This window comes from Myripristis murdjan, chromosome 4 (assembly GCF_902150065.1).
Source record: "Myripristis murdjan chromosome 4, fMyrMur1.1, whole genome shotgun sequence".
NCBI lineage: Eukaryota > Metazoa > Chordata > Actinopteri > Holocentriformes > Holocentridae > Myripristis > Myripristis murdjan.
The window spans coordinates 2,202,971-2,218,853 of NC_043983.1; the positions used below are offsets into that span (position 1 = coordinate 2,202,971).

The 15,883-nt window shown below is 44.5% G+C and overlaps 1 protein-coding gene across 1 annotated transcript in view; it reads left to right on the forward strand.

The window, feature by feature from the left end:
• Positions 1-15,883, forward strand: part of nr5a2 (nuclear receptor subfamily 5, group A, member 2) — a 91,761-nt gene that overhangs the window by 61,593 nt on the left and 14,285 nt on the right. The window contains exon 6 of the mRNA XM_030049548.1: positions 1,464-1,611. Coding sequence (XP_029905408.1) covers positions 1,464-1,611 — 148 coding nt within the window. The remainder of the gene's footprint in view (positions 1-1,463; positions 1,612-15,883) is intronic.

Below are 15,883 nucleotides of genomic sequence, written 5' to 3' on the forward strand. Positions count from 1 at the left end.
ATACATACAGTATATCCTGTGTGTGTGTGTGTGTGTGTGTGTGTGTGTGTGTGTGTGTGTGTGTGTGTGTGTCTAGGTCATTCACTGTCCCTCAGTGCAGCAAAAGGCCTGTCCTGTCTCCTTCTCTGAGGAGTGTTTTTAATTTGGAGAGCTCATGTAGCGCTTCGAAGTCTAAAATGACAGAATTGAACTTGTCATGATTTTGGGTGTCGTCCTTTTTCGATTGCCAGTTGGTGGCCACTGAGCCTGGGCCTGGGTCAGGATCTGTCTCTGCTTTCTGTCTCTGACAGTAGAGAATTCTGCCAATTCATACTGTCTTTTTAGGGCCACATAACACTGTAATCTACTTTGGCTTTTACTTTCTCCTCCCCATAGTTTTCTTTACATTGTGTTATTATGTGATTTGCTCTGATTGGTTTTTGGAAAGCAGAGTTGGTGTTAGCTTGGTCAGAGTGTGTGTGAGCTTGGTCAGAGTGTGTGAGGGCTTGGTCAGAGTGTGTGTGAGCTTGGCCAGAGTGTGTGTGAGAGGGGGCAGTTAGTCTCAGCACCAGCTGACACAGGGGGCTGTTTTCTGGGCTCAGCTCTTGGGTTTGGAGGGTTTTGGAGTGCAGGCTGTCCGGGGCTGGATTTAAGCTGATTCAAAAATTTGAGTGCTCTCTTCTGAAAGTTTATTATCAGCGGGTATCTGCCTAATTCTGCTCTACATGCATTTGAGGGTGTTTTTCTGTGTATATGTAAAATGGGTCTGCAGAATTCTGCATGTGGAGACTCTATTAGGTGTTTGTCCCAGTGAGTACAGCTCTAATGAGTAGACCCCAAACCTCACTACCATACAGCACAAAAGGCTGGATGACCCTGGATGAATGTTTGATTTTGTAATGACATCACATATGGGTGTTGACAAACGCGGGAGATTTCAGATCTTGTCAGTACTTTTTGACTTGGAGTTGGGACTTAACTGATGTTCCTGTACACTTTTCCATGTAATGTGTGTTTTTCAGAGGCAGAAATAATATCACTGGCTGAGATGACAGAAACAGACTGAAACAAAAACAAACCAAAAAAAAAAAAAATCTAAGTACATTAATTTAGCTAGTACTAAGCTAATATTAAGGAGAGGTAGCTAATATTATGAAGATATGACAGCTAGTGCTCTCGGTACTCACTGAGAAAAATGTACTACAGTCACACAAATTTGTGTAGATTTGCTAATTTGGCTAGATGACTGTCCACGCTGAAACTAGCCATAGTGAAGGCTGTCTATCTAGCCTCCTGCTGCTGTGAACAGCTGAGGTTCTTAGGCTCCAGTCATATTGAACTCCATCATTGAGCTTATCTCTGCTCTAGGAGAAATGCTTGTTTCACCAAAATTCCAGCTTGTCTCATTTTGTCGCAGCAGGTCATATTTGTCAAATGTATGGCGGAAATCTCATTTTAAATTTGACCCTCTCCTCCCACTCCAGGTGGACTATGCGGTGATCGCTTCGCAGGCAGGGGCCACCCTCAACAACCTGCTGAGCCACGCCCAGGAGCTGGTGGCCAAGCTGCGCTCGCTGCAGCTGGACCAGCGGGAGTTCGTCTGCCTCAAGTTCCTGGTCCTCTTCAGCCTGGGTGAGCCTCTGAGAACTCTGGGGTGGCTGTGGGATGGGACAAAAAGGGGATGGACAGGGGGAGCACTGGATCTGGGGGGGTGTTGGGGGGGGGTTAATGGTACATGACCACAGAGTCAGTCCTTTCCACGCTTCCCATTCATAATATAGGCAGCTGTGCAATGCATTCTGGTAGCACTGCATTGCATTTTGAGAGATGTGGCGTCACGTTGGCGTCTTCATTTGCATAAAGTTGAGGTCTATGCGACTGGTGCGACTCACCACCTGTGGAAAACTCCCACAAAACTTTTAACTCACCGTCATTGATCTAAAATAAAGACTGCAGGGCTTATTTCTCACCACAAATGTTCTCAGAAATGCATTTCGATGAAGTATTCTCCTAAGTTTACAAAAGACACGCCATGCTTGTCCAGTTTGAAATCTGGGAGAGGAGGGCCCAATCGTGAAGCGTTCGTCCAATCAGATGCAGCCAGGAAGTGATGGCAGGGTTACAGGTGATGCTCTGCTTCCCACTGGGACAGGCAGAGTGAGGTAGAATGGGAAGCTTGCTAACACACCCACAGCTAAGAAATGGAAGTAAAATGTTTAGCTGTAATAAAACTACAAATGAGTTTTTAAAAATAACACTCAGTATTATGCCGTGTTCATGTCATATGGGAAAGAAGGTCGTGGTCAGAGAGATTCCCATCAGTACGGCTTGCAAGTGTTCACGTCAGCTGGGAAGGGAAGTAAACTGATGTTACTCTTCTTCAGGTCTGGATCACAGTGTAACACTGCTAACCTTCTGAAGCCCGTGGTGATCGTGCTTTTTTTTTTTTAATAAGTGAAAATGCACTAATTTGTTTAGTTTTTTTCTTAAACTGGCCTCTTTTTTTTTTTTTACCCTTTTTGTAATTTTATGACCTTTTATGTTTTTATGTTTTTCCATTTGGGGGGAGCATTTTGTGGTCATTTTGTGGAAGAAATCAAGAAAGAAATCAAAATCAAGAAGTCAATTGAATTCAATCAGCTTCCAACAGGTTAAATCATTAAGTGAACAAAATATTTTCAGTTTTAGGACAGGTAGAGTTGGTTTGTTTTAACCCCCCCACCCCCTCCAAAAAAAAAACACAGAAGAATCAAAAACAAAAAAAAATGATAAGAAAAATACCTAAAAATGATCAGAATGTTATAAAAAAAAAAAAAAAAAAAGAAAAAAAAACTACAAAAAACATTTCCAATTCCAAAAGAGTTTCTGAAAGCCTTTCCCATGAGCTCCACAGGCTCAGGCTTCTAGAGCCTCATTGGCACGTCTCTGGATAGCTGGACGTGGAAGAGGCAACATTTTGGTGAAAGGAGTGATGGGAGGGTGGGGGGGAGGTCGGCTCGAGAGGGAAGAAGAGAGGAAGGAGAGCATGCTGGGGGGAGACAGGAGGAAGAGGAGGAGGAGGAGGAGGAGAGGGGGCAGAATGTGAGGCGAAAGGTTCGGGAAATGAGCTCAGGCTGGGAAGGGAGAGGGAGGGGCATGGGATTTGGGAAGAGAAGCGGAGGGATAAATAGCCAAACGAGTTAAGGGGAATGTTGGTTCACTGTGTTTGTGTTTGTGTGTGTGTGTGTGTGTGTGTGTGTGTGTGTGTGTGTGTGTGTGTGCACGTGACTGTGTTCAATTCCCATAGCTGCTCCACAGTCTATAAGCCGAGGTCAGACATTGCCAGGAGACTGTCATCTCTGTCTCTGTCCTAATGAGTCTGCAACAAACGGTCGCTGAGGGACACACACACACACACACACACACACACACTCCACTAGTTTAACATCATAAATTAATGAAGCCATTGATGTCAAGGTGCGACCACTCATCCAGGCCCCAATACAACACTGTGTGCAACAGTGGTGTACATATGTTGAATATTTTCCAAAAAATGTCCTCCTCATCTTCCACTTGACACACACACACACACACACACACACACACATGCACACACTTCTCTCTCTCCTTCCATCCCTCTCTCTAATCCACCAGGGTCATGCTTTCACTCCTTTACCTTCTCTAAACGAAGAAGGAGCGACTAATGAAATGCTAGGCATAGGCAAGCAGCACACACACACACACACACACACACACACACACACACAGGGGTAATCAGGCGGGATTAATGTTTGTGTTAGTGGGAGTGTTTGTGGTACAGCAGGGGTGGGAGAGGGAGAGAGAGGCAGAGGGAGAGATGGGCGGGTTGAAGTGGGGCGGTGTGTGTGTGTGTGTGTGTGTGTGTGTGTGTGTGTGTGTGTGTGTGTGTTGGAGTGGTTGCTGGGGCTCAGGGTCTAAATAATTTCATGGAAACATCATCCATAATGAAAGGCTCACCTGAGGGATGTGTATCGCCCCCGGCACTGCCTGTTCTCCGGCGTTGCCCGGGCCTCCAGCGAAAGGAGCCTGACACAGCCCGCTGCGGAGCCAGGCTTGGGTCGGGGGGTTGGGGTGTGTGTGTGTGTGTGTGTGTGTTGAGGAGTGGCAGACTGGGAGGTAAAGCCAGGAGATTTAGACCTGATGTGATTAATATCATCTCACAGCTGAAGAGAGACTTACATGTGTGCATGTGATTGGCTGTGAGAAAGCAATATGCGTGTAATGTGTGTATGTGTGTGTGTGTGTGTGTGTGTGTGTGTGTGCATGTCTGTCTGTCTATGTATGCATGTATTCGGCTGTGTGAAAGAAAATGTACACATTTCCATGAGCCAATATTCATTTGTGACTTGGAGAAAGCAGTGATGCTTGTTTGTGTCTGCGTGTGTGTGTGTGTGTGTGTGTGTGTGTGTGTGTGTGTGGATATGCATGCACTGCTGCCTGTAGGTGTACACAGATGTGTATTTGTGCATCCTCACACATTTGTCTACTCCAGCAGAGCCAATTAATAAGGAGTTAGCGAAATGAGGCATGAAAGTAGCTCTGCGCCGGCTGCAGAATACAAAGAAGAGGCTCTCCCTCTCTATTAGCCGTGCCTCACCTCTCTCACACACAGGACAGCGCTTCACCAGCGCCTCGGCTACCACGAGCACTTAGAGGAGCGACCTGTGTCCTGCATGCCACAGGTTAGATCCCTGCCACAGCCACGAGCACTGCTGAAAATTTATATTATTTATATTTCCTGTTATCAATATCCAGAACAACGTGCTGTATCACTGTGCAGCAGAGCAGCAGCAGCCAGCACGCAGACACAAGCAGATCACTTCAGTTTGCTAGTGTCTGCTTTTGTCTCTGAACACATGGACGCCTGTTGGAGGACAAAAATACTAAAAGATAGTACTCAGAGATAGCTGGCAGTAATGTGGTGGCTGGCTTCTTCTTTTCCTCCGCTTCACGTCCCTGTCAGGCTCCCGCCTTTGGACCTGAGGACCAGCACAGAGCTTGAAGAAGAGAAAATAGTTCTGTCATTGCTTTTTAAGATTCTACTCCACATCATCACACAAACACTTTGTATATTTAATAATTGAAGTGGATTAAGGTGGTTATTTTTAAAAATGTTAGTCAGCACTTAGTAACAATGAGAGGCTGGCACCTACAGAACAGCTAGGGGGGAAGTGAAATAACATCCCATTTTTCAAAATGATCCCTTTAAATGAAAACTATCCTTTGAATCCCTTTATCGACATTATGCCTTTGATGTGTTGCTAAAGGGGAGGGCAGTTCAGCGGTCTACAGTGTTTGACACAGATTTGTAATGGGAGTCTGTGGCCGTCATGTGACAGGAAGTGGCTGGAGACACCAAACTGCAACCATAAACCAGTCAGCCCTCAAGGATCAAGCACGCCAAATTTGGTGGCTTTAGCGCGTGTGATGATTGAAGGAGGAGCCCCCCCTCGGTCACTGGTGGTGGTGTACATGTGGGTGTGTGTTGTGTTGCTTGGTGGTGTGATCTTATGACTGCAGGTAACTGTCCAGATGGAGATGGCTGCTTAGCACTAATGCTGCTACTACCACTGCTACTGCTATTTCCATCCACGGCTGTTATCAGGGCACAGGTGCATTCTCTCCCTCCAGTTCTTTTTCTATTTCTCTCCCTCTCTTGTTCACTCTGTTCTCCTCATCGCTCTCCCTCTCTCTCCCTCCTTGTGGATGGATGACAATCAGTCACCATCCTCCCTGCCAGCGGAGCTCTTTGTAGAGCCAGTCGTCAATAAAGACAGGGATAAATGTCACTCTACCTGAGAGGAGGCACTTGTCTAAGTGTGTGTGTGTGTGTGTGTGTGTGTGTGTGTGTGTGAACATTCCAGGAGCTACACATCACTTTCTTTTTTTCTTTGTTTTATTCTACTGTTTTAATTCCTCCTCTCTCACTCATTTTCTGCTTCTCTGTGCCGTGACCCATCATGCTCTCTCTGTTTCAGTCCTTTATGTTATTGAAAGGGGAAGCGTTTCCCTCCTTCGTCCTGAGAGCTTCATCTCAGAGCGAGTAATCACTCAGCCAGCATTGATCTTCTTTAGTGTTTGGTAGGCCCGTGAGCAGCCTGGGTCAGAGTCAGCTACAGGATTAGTTGTAGTCGTACTTGTCTAGTGTCAGAGCGCTGAAAATTGGCCTTTGATTTCCTTTCAAAGGCTTAAGAGAGAGCTTAAGAGTGACCAGGCAGCAGGGTGGCCTAGCAGCTAGAGACTGCATCAGTTAGGAAAAGGTCACGGGCGGAGGTCAGTGTTTGTCCATCAGTGGCTACATGCCCTTGAGCAGGTGCCCTTGAACCAGTGAGGACCACCTGAGGAGGTCTGAGTGAACGAGACATGCTCTTTCCTGCCTCAGTGACTACATGTTCCTTGAGCAAGGCACTCAAAACCCAACTACTCCAGAAGAACACACGCTCCGAGTGTATAGACCTGAAACTGAAAAAAAAAAAAAAGTTTCTGAGTTCAAATACTATACTGACATTCTAGATGCAGGCACAGGCACACACAGAGCAGCTGGGGTGGTCTGTTCATTCTCAGTCTGTTGGTGCAATTCTTTTGTACAGGCCCAGATCATGTTCCCATGTATATACATATTGCTCTTGTGGAAAAAAAAAATGCATAACTGCAATATAATGGCCATGTTTCCTCTTTAATTTGAGAGTTTTCAGCTCAGGAAAAAAGAGAGAGGTACCTCTGTAAATACATGATTTGAGATGAAATCCAAATGTTTGTAAATCAAATTAAAATGAACTATTTACAGTGTTGTGATCATTTAAGGTTAGATTTTTTTTAACTATGAGAGAGCTGTACCTCAAATTCCCTCAACTGTATTGAAACGTTACCCGGCCGTTTACGTCCAGAGTGAATTCTGTGATACCTTGTTGCTTGGAAGCTTACAATCCCGTTGTGTCATTTAAAAAATACATGGGTGTCAATGAGAAAGTGAGCGTTCCTTAACTACTTTCCTGAAAAATCATACATTTTGCAGAAGGTTTTTTTTTCTTTCTTTCTTTTATTTTTGGTCCAATAAGCACAGTGCAGACAGCATACATAGCGCTGAAGCAGATGCACGAGCAGCATTCAGACACAGTTCAGCTGGTAGCCGGTAACCCCGGCCCGGCAGGTCAGGCTGTCAGGTGTAATTGGGGGAGGCAGGTGCTGTCAGTCCTCGTCAGCTGAGAGGAGAAGCAGAGAAGCGGCCGGGCCGGCGCTGAGTGGTAAATGCTCCCAGTGGAGAGAGAGATTTGTGGCCGAAGCCCTAAATAATGCCCTCAGTCTGAAGTCCGAGCCTGAACAGTTTAGCTCTGTGAAGGTTCTGCGACTGTTTGGTGTTATTCGTGATTTTCATTTTGAATCGGACTCTTAACTAAAACTAAGAAGTCATATTATTTCACTTCCTCTCTAGCTGTTATGTTGGACAGTAGTGCTCCAAATGCTAACTGTTAGCCTGTTCTTTGAGTGGATTCATGTGGTTATTTTCAGAATGTTAGCTGGGGCGAAGTCCACCTCAGTGGCAAGAGGCTAACAGTTAGCATTTGGCGCATCCAGCCAATATCAATATAACATATAATATAATAACAATCATCAGTAACATTGGGTAACAATGGCAGGATGATAGCACCACTGCTGTTCCACATAACAGCTAGGAGGTGTGAAATAATGTCACATTTTTTAAAATGAGTGAACTATCCCTTTAAAGCTTTAGCCAACTTTATAAAGCCTTAAAGGTAAGAAGAAGACAGAAACTGTATAACAGATTGGTGTACTAATTACTCACTTATTTAATTCATTCATTAATATATCTCAAATAACTAATTGCAAAATATGGGATTGCTTTTTTTTTTGCCACTTTCCACACCATAAAGCCAGAAAATGAGGACTATATTCATCCCACCTGACCTGAATCATACAACAAAGTAAAGATTCAGAACAATATGGAATATAGCACTAATTCCTCAGATTCTTAGTGCTTTTCAACAAAGACTGCCAGTGAGGCAGAGCTGATGTGAGAGCTGCCTCAGCACCACCACCTTATCTGGAGTGATTAGTCGGACTCTGAGGTCAGAGTTAAGAGACTCCCACCCACCCATCCACCCCTCTGCATTGTCTCTTCTTTCAGTGCTGCCCTTTCACTCTTTTCTCACATCCATCTTTGTTCACCTCCATCCATCACCACACCTCCACCCTCACGCCTCACCCATCGCTCTCTGCCTCCGTCACTTCATTTTTCTTCACCCTGTCTGAGCTGCCAGTTATCTGTTTGCTTCCTTGCTTCAAGTTCTCCTCCAACCCCCTCAATCCTCTCCCTGCACAAAATGTCTTAACTCTGGTCATTTAGCTCTCAATTGCTCTTACAAATGTGAAAGCAATGTCTGAAAAAGGGATGAGCTTGCAGTAGCTTTGAAAGGGAAGTTTTCTGTAAAAGTTATTTTTAATGTTACTCCAGCAGAACCAAGGCAGTCTCAGGTCATCTTGGACCAAGCTGCAAACAAGCACAATTCTTGCATGCAAATAACAGCTGTCAACATTTGCTTCACAAAAAACAAAAAGAAATCATCAAGACGAGTTTTCACCTATCCATCTCCAGCGGCTCAACCCCCCTCCTCTGTTTCTTATTCACTTCTCACACTTCTTCATCGCCGTCTCTCATTAGCATGTTTAGCGCGGCGCTCAGCAAAGGCGGGCTTTTTCCCGTTGTGTGTGCCGCGAGGTCAGGTGCCAATCTGCTGATAACAGCACAAACCTGGCAAACGTGATCAACCCTGATGAAAGAACAGGGAACTTACTCTCTCTCTGTCTCACACACACTCTCCCTCTCTTATCGTTTCTCTCTATCCATTCAGAGCAAGAGATAGAAAACGCAATTCCCAGACAGGTAGGTTCTAATTAAGCAACAGCCGAGGCTGCTCAGAATCAATGTCCTGATCCCTGGCCAGCAAGCAGGGGAGTTGGCTAATTCATGCACACCGCCCCCCTTTCCCCTTTATAATGCCTGGCAAATATTCATTTCCTGAAACGGACCGAATCATTTGGAATTCGGGTGGGGATTGATTAACATCAGGAGGCAGTGACGGTTCAATATTTACACCCGATGAGACCTGTACAGGGGCCAAATACGAGAGCATATAACCATCACCATGCCTTACAGCTTAATTAGATCTAGATAATAGGGCGTTTTTTTTTGTTTTGTTTTGTTTTGTTTTTTATATGTTGTTTTGTTTTTTGTTTTTTACTGTTTTATTTTTTTCTGTGGGTGTGAGCCAAGCAGTTTGGCAGTTTTCTGGGCAGTAAGTCAACAAGATGGAGTCATCACATGTGCCTCTTACCTGATCAATACATGTGTAAAGTTTGGCGGTTGTGGGTGTACGGGTGCGTGTTAAGTCATGCAATTTCAATGCTTGATGAAGGTTTTGCACGGTGTGTTGGCATGTATGCATGTATGTGTGTGTGTGTGTGTGTGTGTGCAGTCGTGCAGCTTCTACACTGAGTAATAGTTGTATGTGTGACTGGCTTGGTCCAGTGACGGCAGTAATGGAATACACAGCCATGGTGATTGGGGGGGGGGTGAGGCTGTAAATGTATAAGGTTCATAAAGTGCAATCCATGCACACAGCAAATGCATCTAGTGCTTTTTCATCATTCTGTTTTCAAGCTCAGCGAAGTGCTCAGCAAACACGGGCTGATGGAAAAACACTGGACTTTCATCTCCTTTTCAAACAAATCGCTTTTTTTCCACCCCATCAGCCGCCATTTTGACGTAGGAAAAAATAAAATAAATAAAAAAAAGTCGCTCAGCAGTTGCTCGAACTTTAGCGCTGAAACAGCCAAATCTGGCTAATCATGTTTGAGTGTCCTGACTTTTCTTTCATGTTCTTTCATCTCATCAGGAGTAGGTGGGAGCATGCCCTAAAGCAATGAACCTAATATTTCCGCCCATTCTCTGTCAATTTTCGCTTGAGAAATCTAACGTGGCGAGCAGTCAGCTGCTGTTGCCGGCCGCCACTTTGTAGGGAATTCCATGTAATGAGGCCCCCTAAAAGGCTTTCAGACTTTATCAAGCAGTAAAAGCTCCAGATCTCTGGCCTGCCACTATTACCTGGCATTACCGCAGACTGTTGTCATTAAGCAGGAGTTGCGGTGAATTGTGGAGGTGGGGAAGCTGGGGATTGCTGCCTTTCACCCTTGCCCCGACTCCCCTTTTTGCCTTACATCTCTCTGGAGGTTCCTGACAATATCCCGGTGGATTTCGACATGCCCCAAATTATCTCCAGAGTATCCTTCTAATTTACAGCGATCGCCTGTCCTCTTTTCATCTCTTTTAAAGTCTTATCACGTTTTTGCGAGGATTTATATGGTGATTATGTTGACACGGTTCTTTATCTGGGCTCAAGCAAGGTCACTTATCAGAGGGTGAAAAAAAGCAGAATGGGAGAGTTTGTTTGGAGGGGGATTTGTTAATGGACAGGCCCTAGTATTACGCGCTCAAGTGATAATGACCTGATAAGATGAAAACAGCCACATCATTGTTGTTCTTCCAGAGGTCCCAGTAGCACTGGGATCTTACAGTATTTTCAGACAGGTAGCTTGATCAAAAAAAAACCCTCAAAAATGTGTTTACAACCCAGATGCAGGTGAGAAATATTTGAAGGGAATCAAGTAGTCATCAAATAAGAAGAGATGGACAGTGGACACAATCTGCTGCATATTTTGAAAGTATAAATATAAACCTATATTAGCTATCTAGCCACTCTATGTCCACTGCAGGCCAAAGATGCAAAAATGCCACAGACTCTGAAGAGGTCAAAACAAGTTCTGTACACATCCAAAAGATAAAGAGGAACAGCTGATTGTACATAAATTCATTGTAGTCAGTCCTACTGTTGAACATCTACCAGAGTCCCACATGTGGTCCATACATATTGAGAGAATTACATTTAGATACATTTTGATTGCAACTTTGTTTCACTGGCAATATATTTTTATCACAAAACATTTCATGAAGAGCACCAAGGTCCATGTAATTAATGGAGCAGAAATTTTTGCCATTTGTAGCGTCATTTGACGTGAATTCAAATAAGTGTCTTTTGCTTCTTGTACTCTCTGGCAGAAGACATTCCCAGGCAGTGGTCAGCCCTCAGTGTGGCAGAGGGCGAAGATGGGACGAGTTGACTGAATTGTGTAACACAAGGCTTTGTTATATGAGGGTTTATGATTCTGCAACCCTAAAACCTGGAAGTATGACCAAAGCAGCAGCTTATCATGATCAACAGTTACGTTTTAAAATTAAGTGACATCTAGCTGTCCTGTAAATAATGGCACTGTGGTGTAGTATCAAGGGAGCGGCAAAGTCCATGTAAGGAGGTGGTTGGGTAGTTAATGGGTTTATCAGCATGACTTTCCCTCAGTCGATCCGAGCTCAAGTCCAAGCAGTGTTCATCTTTGGTAGCAAATATTTGCCACCTGATATTTGTCAATGATAGCTAATGCTTCCCAAGCTTAACCATTACTCAAACCTTCAGATAGCTTAACAACTACTAATGTAGGAGATGCTCCTGTGGGTTGTAGTCGATGGCTGGAACGAACAACCTGTATGGTCGTATGGGTTGGAGGACTTGTTGAATAAACTAAGATTTTTCCCAGTTTACAAAACCATAGAGCAGAATAAATCCAACACATGCAACACCATCACAATGCAACACACCTGCAGCAGAATGATGCCTCAGTCACGTCCTCTCTCGCCATCAGCCAGTCCAACATACTGCGTGGGATCCCAGCCTTAGGAGGAGTTTTGCGGTCGAGTTGTGCATCTGAACTCCATCCATGGCCGGCAAGACTCATAACAGCACGGATGACGGCTGTACGATGGCAGTGGAATTTAATGTACACTTTAACACACTGCCCCACCAAAGTAATACAGGCCACGTCCACTATGCTTGTGCTCTCTTCCATCAGTACATACACTAACTACCGTACCAGGGAGTCCAACCAGACAGATGCTCCTGTAAAAGTTTTCTTATGAAAAAAAAAAACCTTTTCCTCTCCTCCCCTCCTCTCCTTCACTCCCATGTGGGGTGATTTAAGGCAGGGTGAGCTATAGATGCAGGGAGAAACCGTTGCCCTCCATCTCTCCCTCCCTCTCTTTCTCCTTCTCCCTCCGCCTTATTACAGGCTGTCAGTTTATTATAAAACATTAGGAAAGCAGAGGGACACTTGCAGTTACTGTCTTATCGATCGGCAGGGATAGATTCTATGATTTAGTGTCAGCCCCCGCTTGCCCCGCCTGTGCCCTCCATGTTCTCGGCCTCCTATTAAGGCCCCGGCGCTTTGCTTTGGCTATTGATGTCTCAACATTAACAGTTACAAGCTGCTACAGAAAATCAATGCTCAACTTTTATTACCGGCTGCATAACGTGGAGGACCTCCCGCCAGCCGGTACTTAGCTGTCGAGAGGAGGCGCGGACAGACGGCCTGGCACGTCAGTTGTTTTCTAAGTGATATCTGCAGTGGTTATATCAATCATGTGGAGAGCGTGCAGGGGGGGCTTCCAGGGACCAGCCGAGGGCCTCGCTGCATACAGCGTAGGAAGGTAGAGCCCGCCAAAACAAATGAACGCACATGCACACGCATATACAAAGACTTGCAAGAGTGCAGAAGTTTTTTTTTTTTTTTTTTTTTTGAATCGGAAATTCTACACACACATACGCCCTCTTTTGTTGAGTCTCTTCAAACGCCATGCAAAGCCGACCCTCGCCCCTCCACACCCATGCAAATGTCATCAGAATGAAATAACGATCGATTCCCTCCACCACCACCACCACCAACAACCATCCATCCATCATCAGAATGAACCTGGATGTGTGTGTATGTGTGTGTGTGTGTGTGTGTGCGTGTTGTAACGGAGAATCTAAACCCAAGCAGCGTGGATCCTCTCAAACATTTATGAGGGGTTGCTGAGGTGCGGTACGGCAGCCCTTCTGGGACAAACAGCCCCCGGTTCTGTACTCTCAGTCCCGATCAATGGAACTCAAGTTCATTACACACACTTTTCAGCCGAACGGCGGCCGCTGACTCCCCCCCACCTCCAATCGTCGAGCACCCTACCACTGGGGCTACATTACACTTGCTTGTTTACGTGACTGCGTGCACAGGGGCAGGTGGGGGCAGGGAGTTTCGGTTGTGAGTGTGTGTGTGTGTGTGTGTGCGCAAAGAGACTGCTCCCAGTGGCTGCAGCTTGAGGTTATCATTATGTACAGGTTGCACTACTGCAATGCTAATGCTAGTGCGTTCTCAGTGGCCAAAACCCCGGTCCCAGCGCTGTGCTCGCCAGCTCGCTACCCCTTTCCAATTAAAGGCAGAGGGATGGCTGGCCGGGGCTGGAAGGACAGGCCTGGGCTACCCGGCACCCCGTGGAGAACAGGCGCATGCTAGTCAAGGAAAACAGTGTCGGAGAACAAATTGTGCATAGATTGGAGAGTTGCAGAAAATCCCACTCTTGATTTGAATGATTTGCCGGGTGGTGTGAGGTGTATACAATATGATCTAGTCCCTGGCTGTGAGTTCATTCTGTCTAACAACCTGTCAAACAAGGCTTATTTACTCTTTTTCCAAATCACATGACCTCATACACACCAGGAGTGCACAGGCCCAAACCGAACAATTTAATTTATCCAACACAACTGGCTCCCCACAAAAAATCTCCATGTTTACAAGTCATTTAGTCTCATTTAGTGTTAAAGTCTTGTTTTTAACAGAACTCTACCATTTTTATTTGTCTGGATTTTTTTTTTTTTTTTTTTTTTTTTTCAAATATGTTGGAACAGGCAGAATACAGCTCAGCCCACCAGGATCAAGAAAATGAACACTGGAAACAAGTGAGATTATTTCATCCCACTGACAGATTTTTTTACCTTGTTTGAAGAAAAATGAGATTTTCAAACTGAAGATGAAACTGAATGATGTGTACATGGAGATTTTTACAGTGTTTGCTACTTTTTAGCAGGATTGTGTATCGTCAATAATCCACGTACAGCCTGCAAATAAAACATCATTTTAACCCTTTGAAACCTGAGCAAATTCATTTGATTTCTTTCAAAAGCATAGGGAAAAAGATGATCAAATCAAGGTATCAAATTAGAAAGAAATACTGGGACATTAGTAAAAAAAAAAAAAAAAAAAAAATACAAGGTAGTTTCAAGGAAACGTACAATAAAATTAAGAAATTAGCACCAACGATAATAATAATAGCTACTACAATTACAACAATTACCACTACCGCTACAAACTACAATTATATCCTCAAACATGAGATCGGTGATGCTGGAATGCTATCAGATTTCTTGGGTTAAAAGCACCTGAGTGCAGCCTTCAAACTCCATGTGATTATTTTCTCTGTTAAAATACTTAGGAACCAGTATCTGACTCGAACCAAAGGAGCATCAATGTTTCACTCTCAAGTCATGGATCTTCGAGTGCATTTCAAGGTGTGAGTGTGTGTGTGTGTGCGCGCATGCATGTGCAGTGTTGTGTTAGCAAGCAGAGAAACAGCAACTGCCACGGTCACGCAGGGTATCGATCCAGCGGCCTGCTTGGACCTCACTTAAACATTACACACAAACAGCGATAAGGTGTTACACAACCCTGCATACTGAGCTGTCGTTTCACCCACTGCTCCTTCTTTCTGCCTCTGTTCTCTCTCTTTCTTTTGCATGCTTTGAGGGATTTTCTACTGCTATACTGTTCATACACAAAAACACAAGCAAGCAAAACCTTATGCATACACAACAGCTAAACTCGGTGTGTGTACTTACGGCAGACCCTGGAAATGCACACTGCAGTCACACACTACACAGCTGCATGTAGACACAGATAGAAATGCGCATACACATAACACACAATCTCACACAAGGATGTAGGCCAAAGGCGAGCGTGGCCCCTCAGGCCTTCAGCGTAACACAGGTCAAATGTTCAAAAATACACAGGCAATCAGATGGACCCCTCGGTTTACACACCGGGCTTGTCAATCATTTGTTAAGCTGTAAATGTGAATGACAGCCCTTTACTGCTGTAGGTTTCACATCTCAGAAGCTGCAGAAGATTTTTATGGCAAAACATTTATGGCTGCTTGCAGATCATGATGATGTGTCATTAGTTTTACTCATTGAACAATCACGTTTACATGCAAAGCATCAAAGGCAAGGTAGGCTCTTGTTAAACTCTTTTTAATGGGCCTCTGAGGCACCAGTGAACCAGTTAAAGACATGCTTGTTCCAAAAACGTCAAACAAAAAAAGTTCGTTAAAGCACTTTTTTTTTCCAGAGTAGTTCTTGGTGGCTCAGCTGGTTCCCTGAAGAACCATTTCTTGCTCCCTGAGAACTTTTTTTGCTGGGTCCTTGAGGCACCTTTGAACAATTTCAGATGTCTCTTTAAAGAACTGCGGTCTTAAAGGTTTTTTTTGTGGAAGAATTTCCCAATTTGTGATCAATAAAGTACATCTATCCGGGCATAGCTCCTTGTCAGTTCCGGTTGGCATCTTTATTTTTCTGTGCGTTCGTGTTCTATTTTTCCAAAAGGCTTCACGTCCACTTCAGAGTGTTAATCAAAATCCACTACTAGGCAATAGCTCAGGTTTAAATGCAAATGATTCCATTGTCAAAGTATTTGTTTGGCAAATACCTTAACACAGGCTGTATCTAAACCTTTACCCCAATGTTCACATTCATGTCAGCAGCTGTATTTCTCAGAGTGAGTTATACTGCTTTCAAATGGTGGATCTCCTTTTGGAGCATTCACTTGTCTCCAACTAATCGTTGTAAGTGGCGAACCTACATGTGTAAAACGGCGATGATTATGATGACCAGAG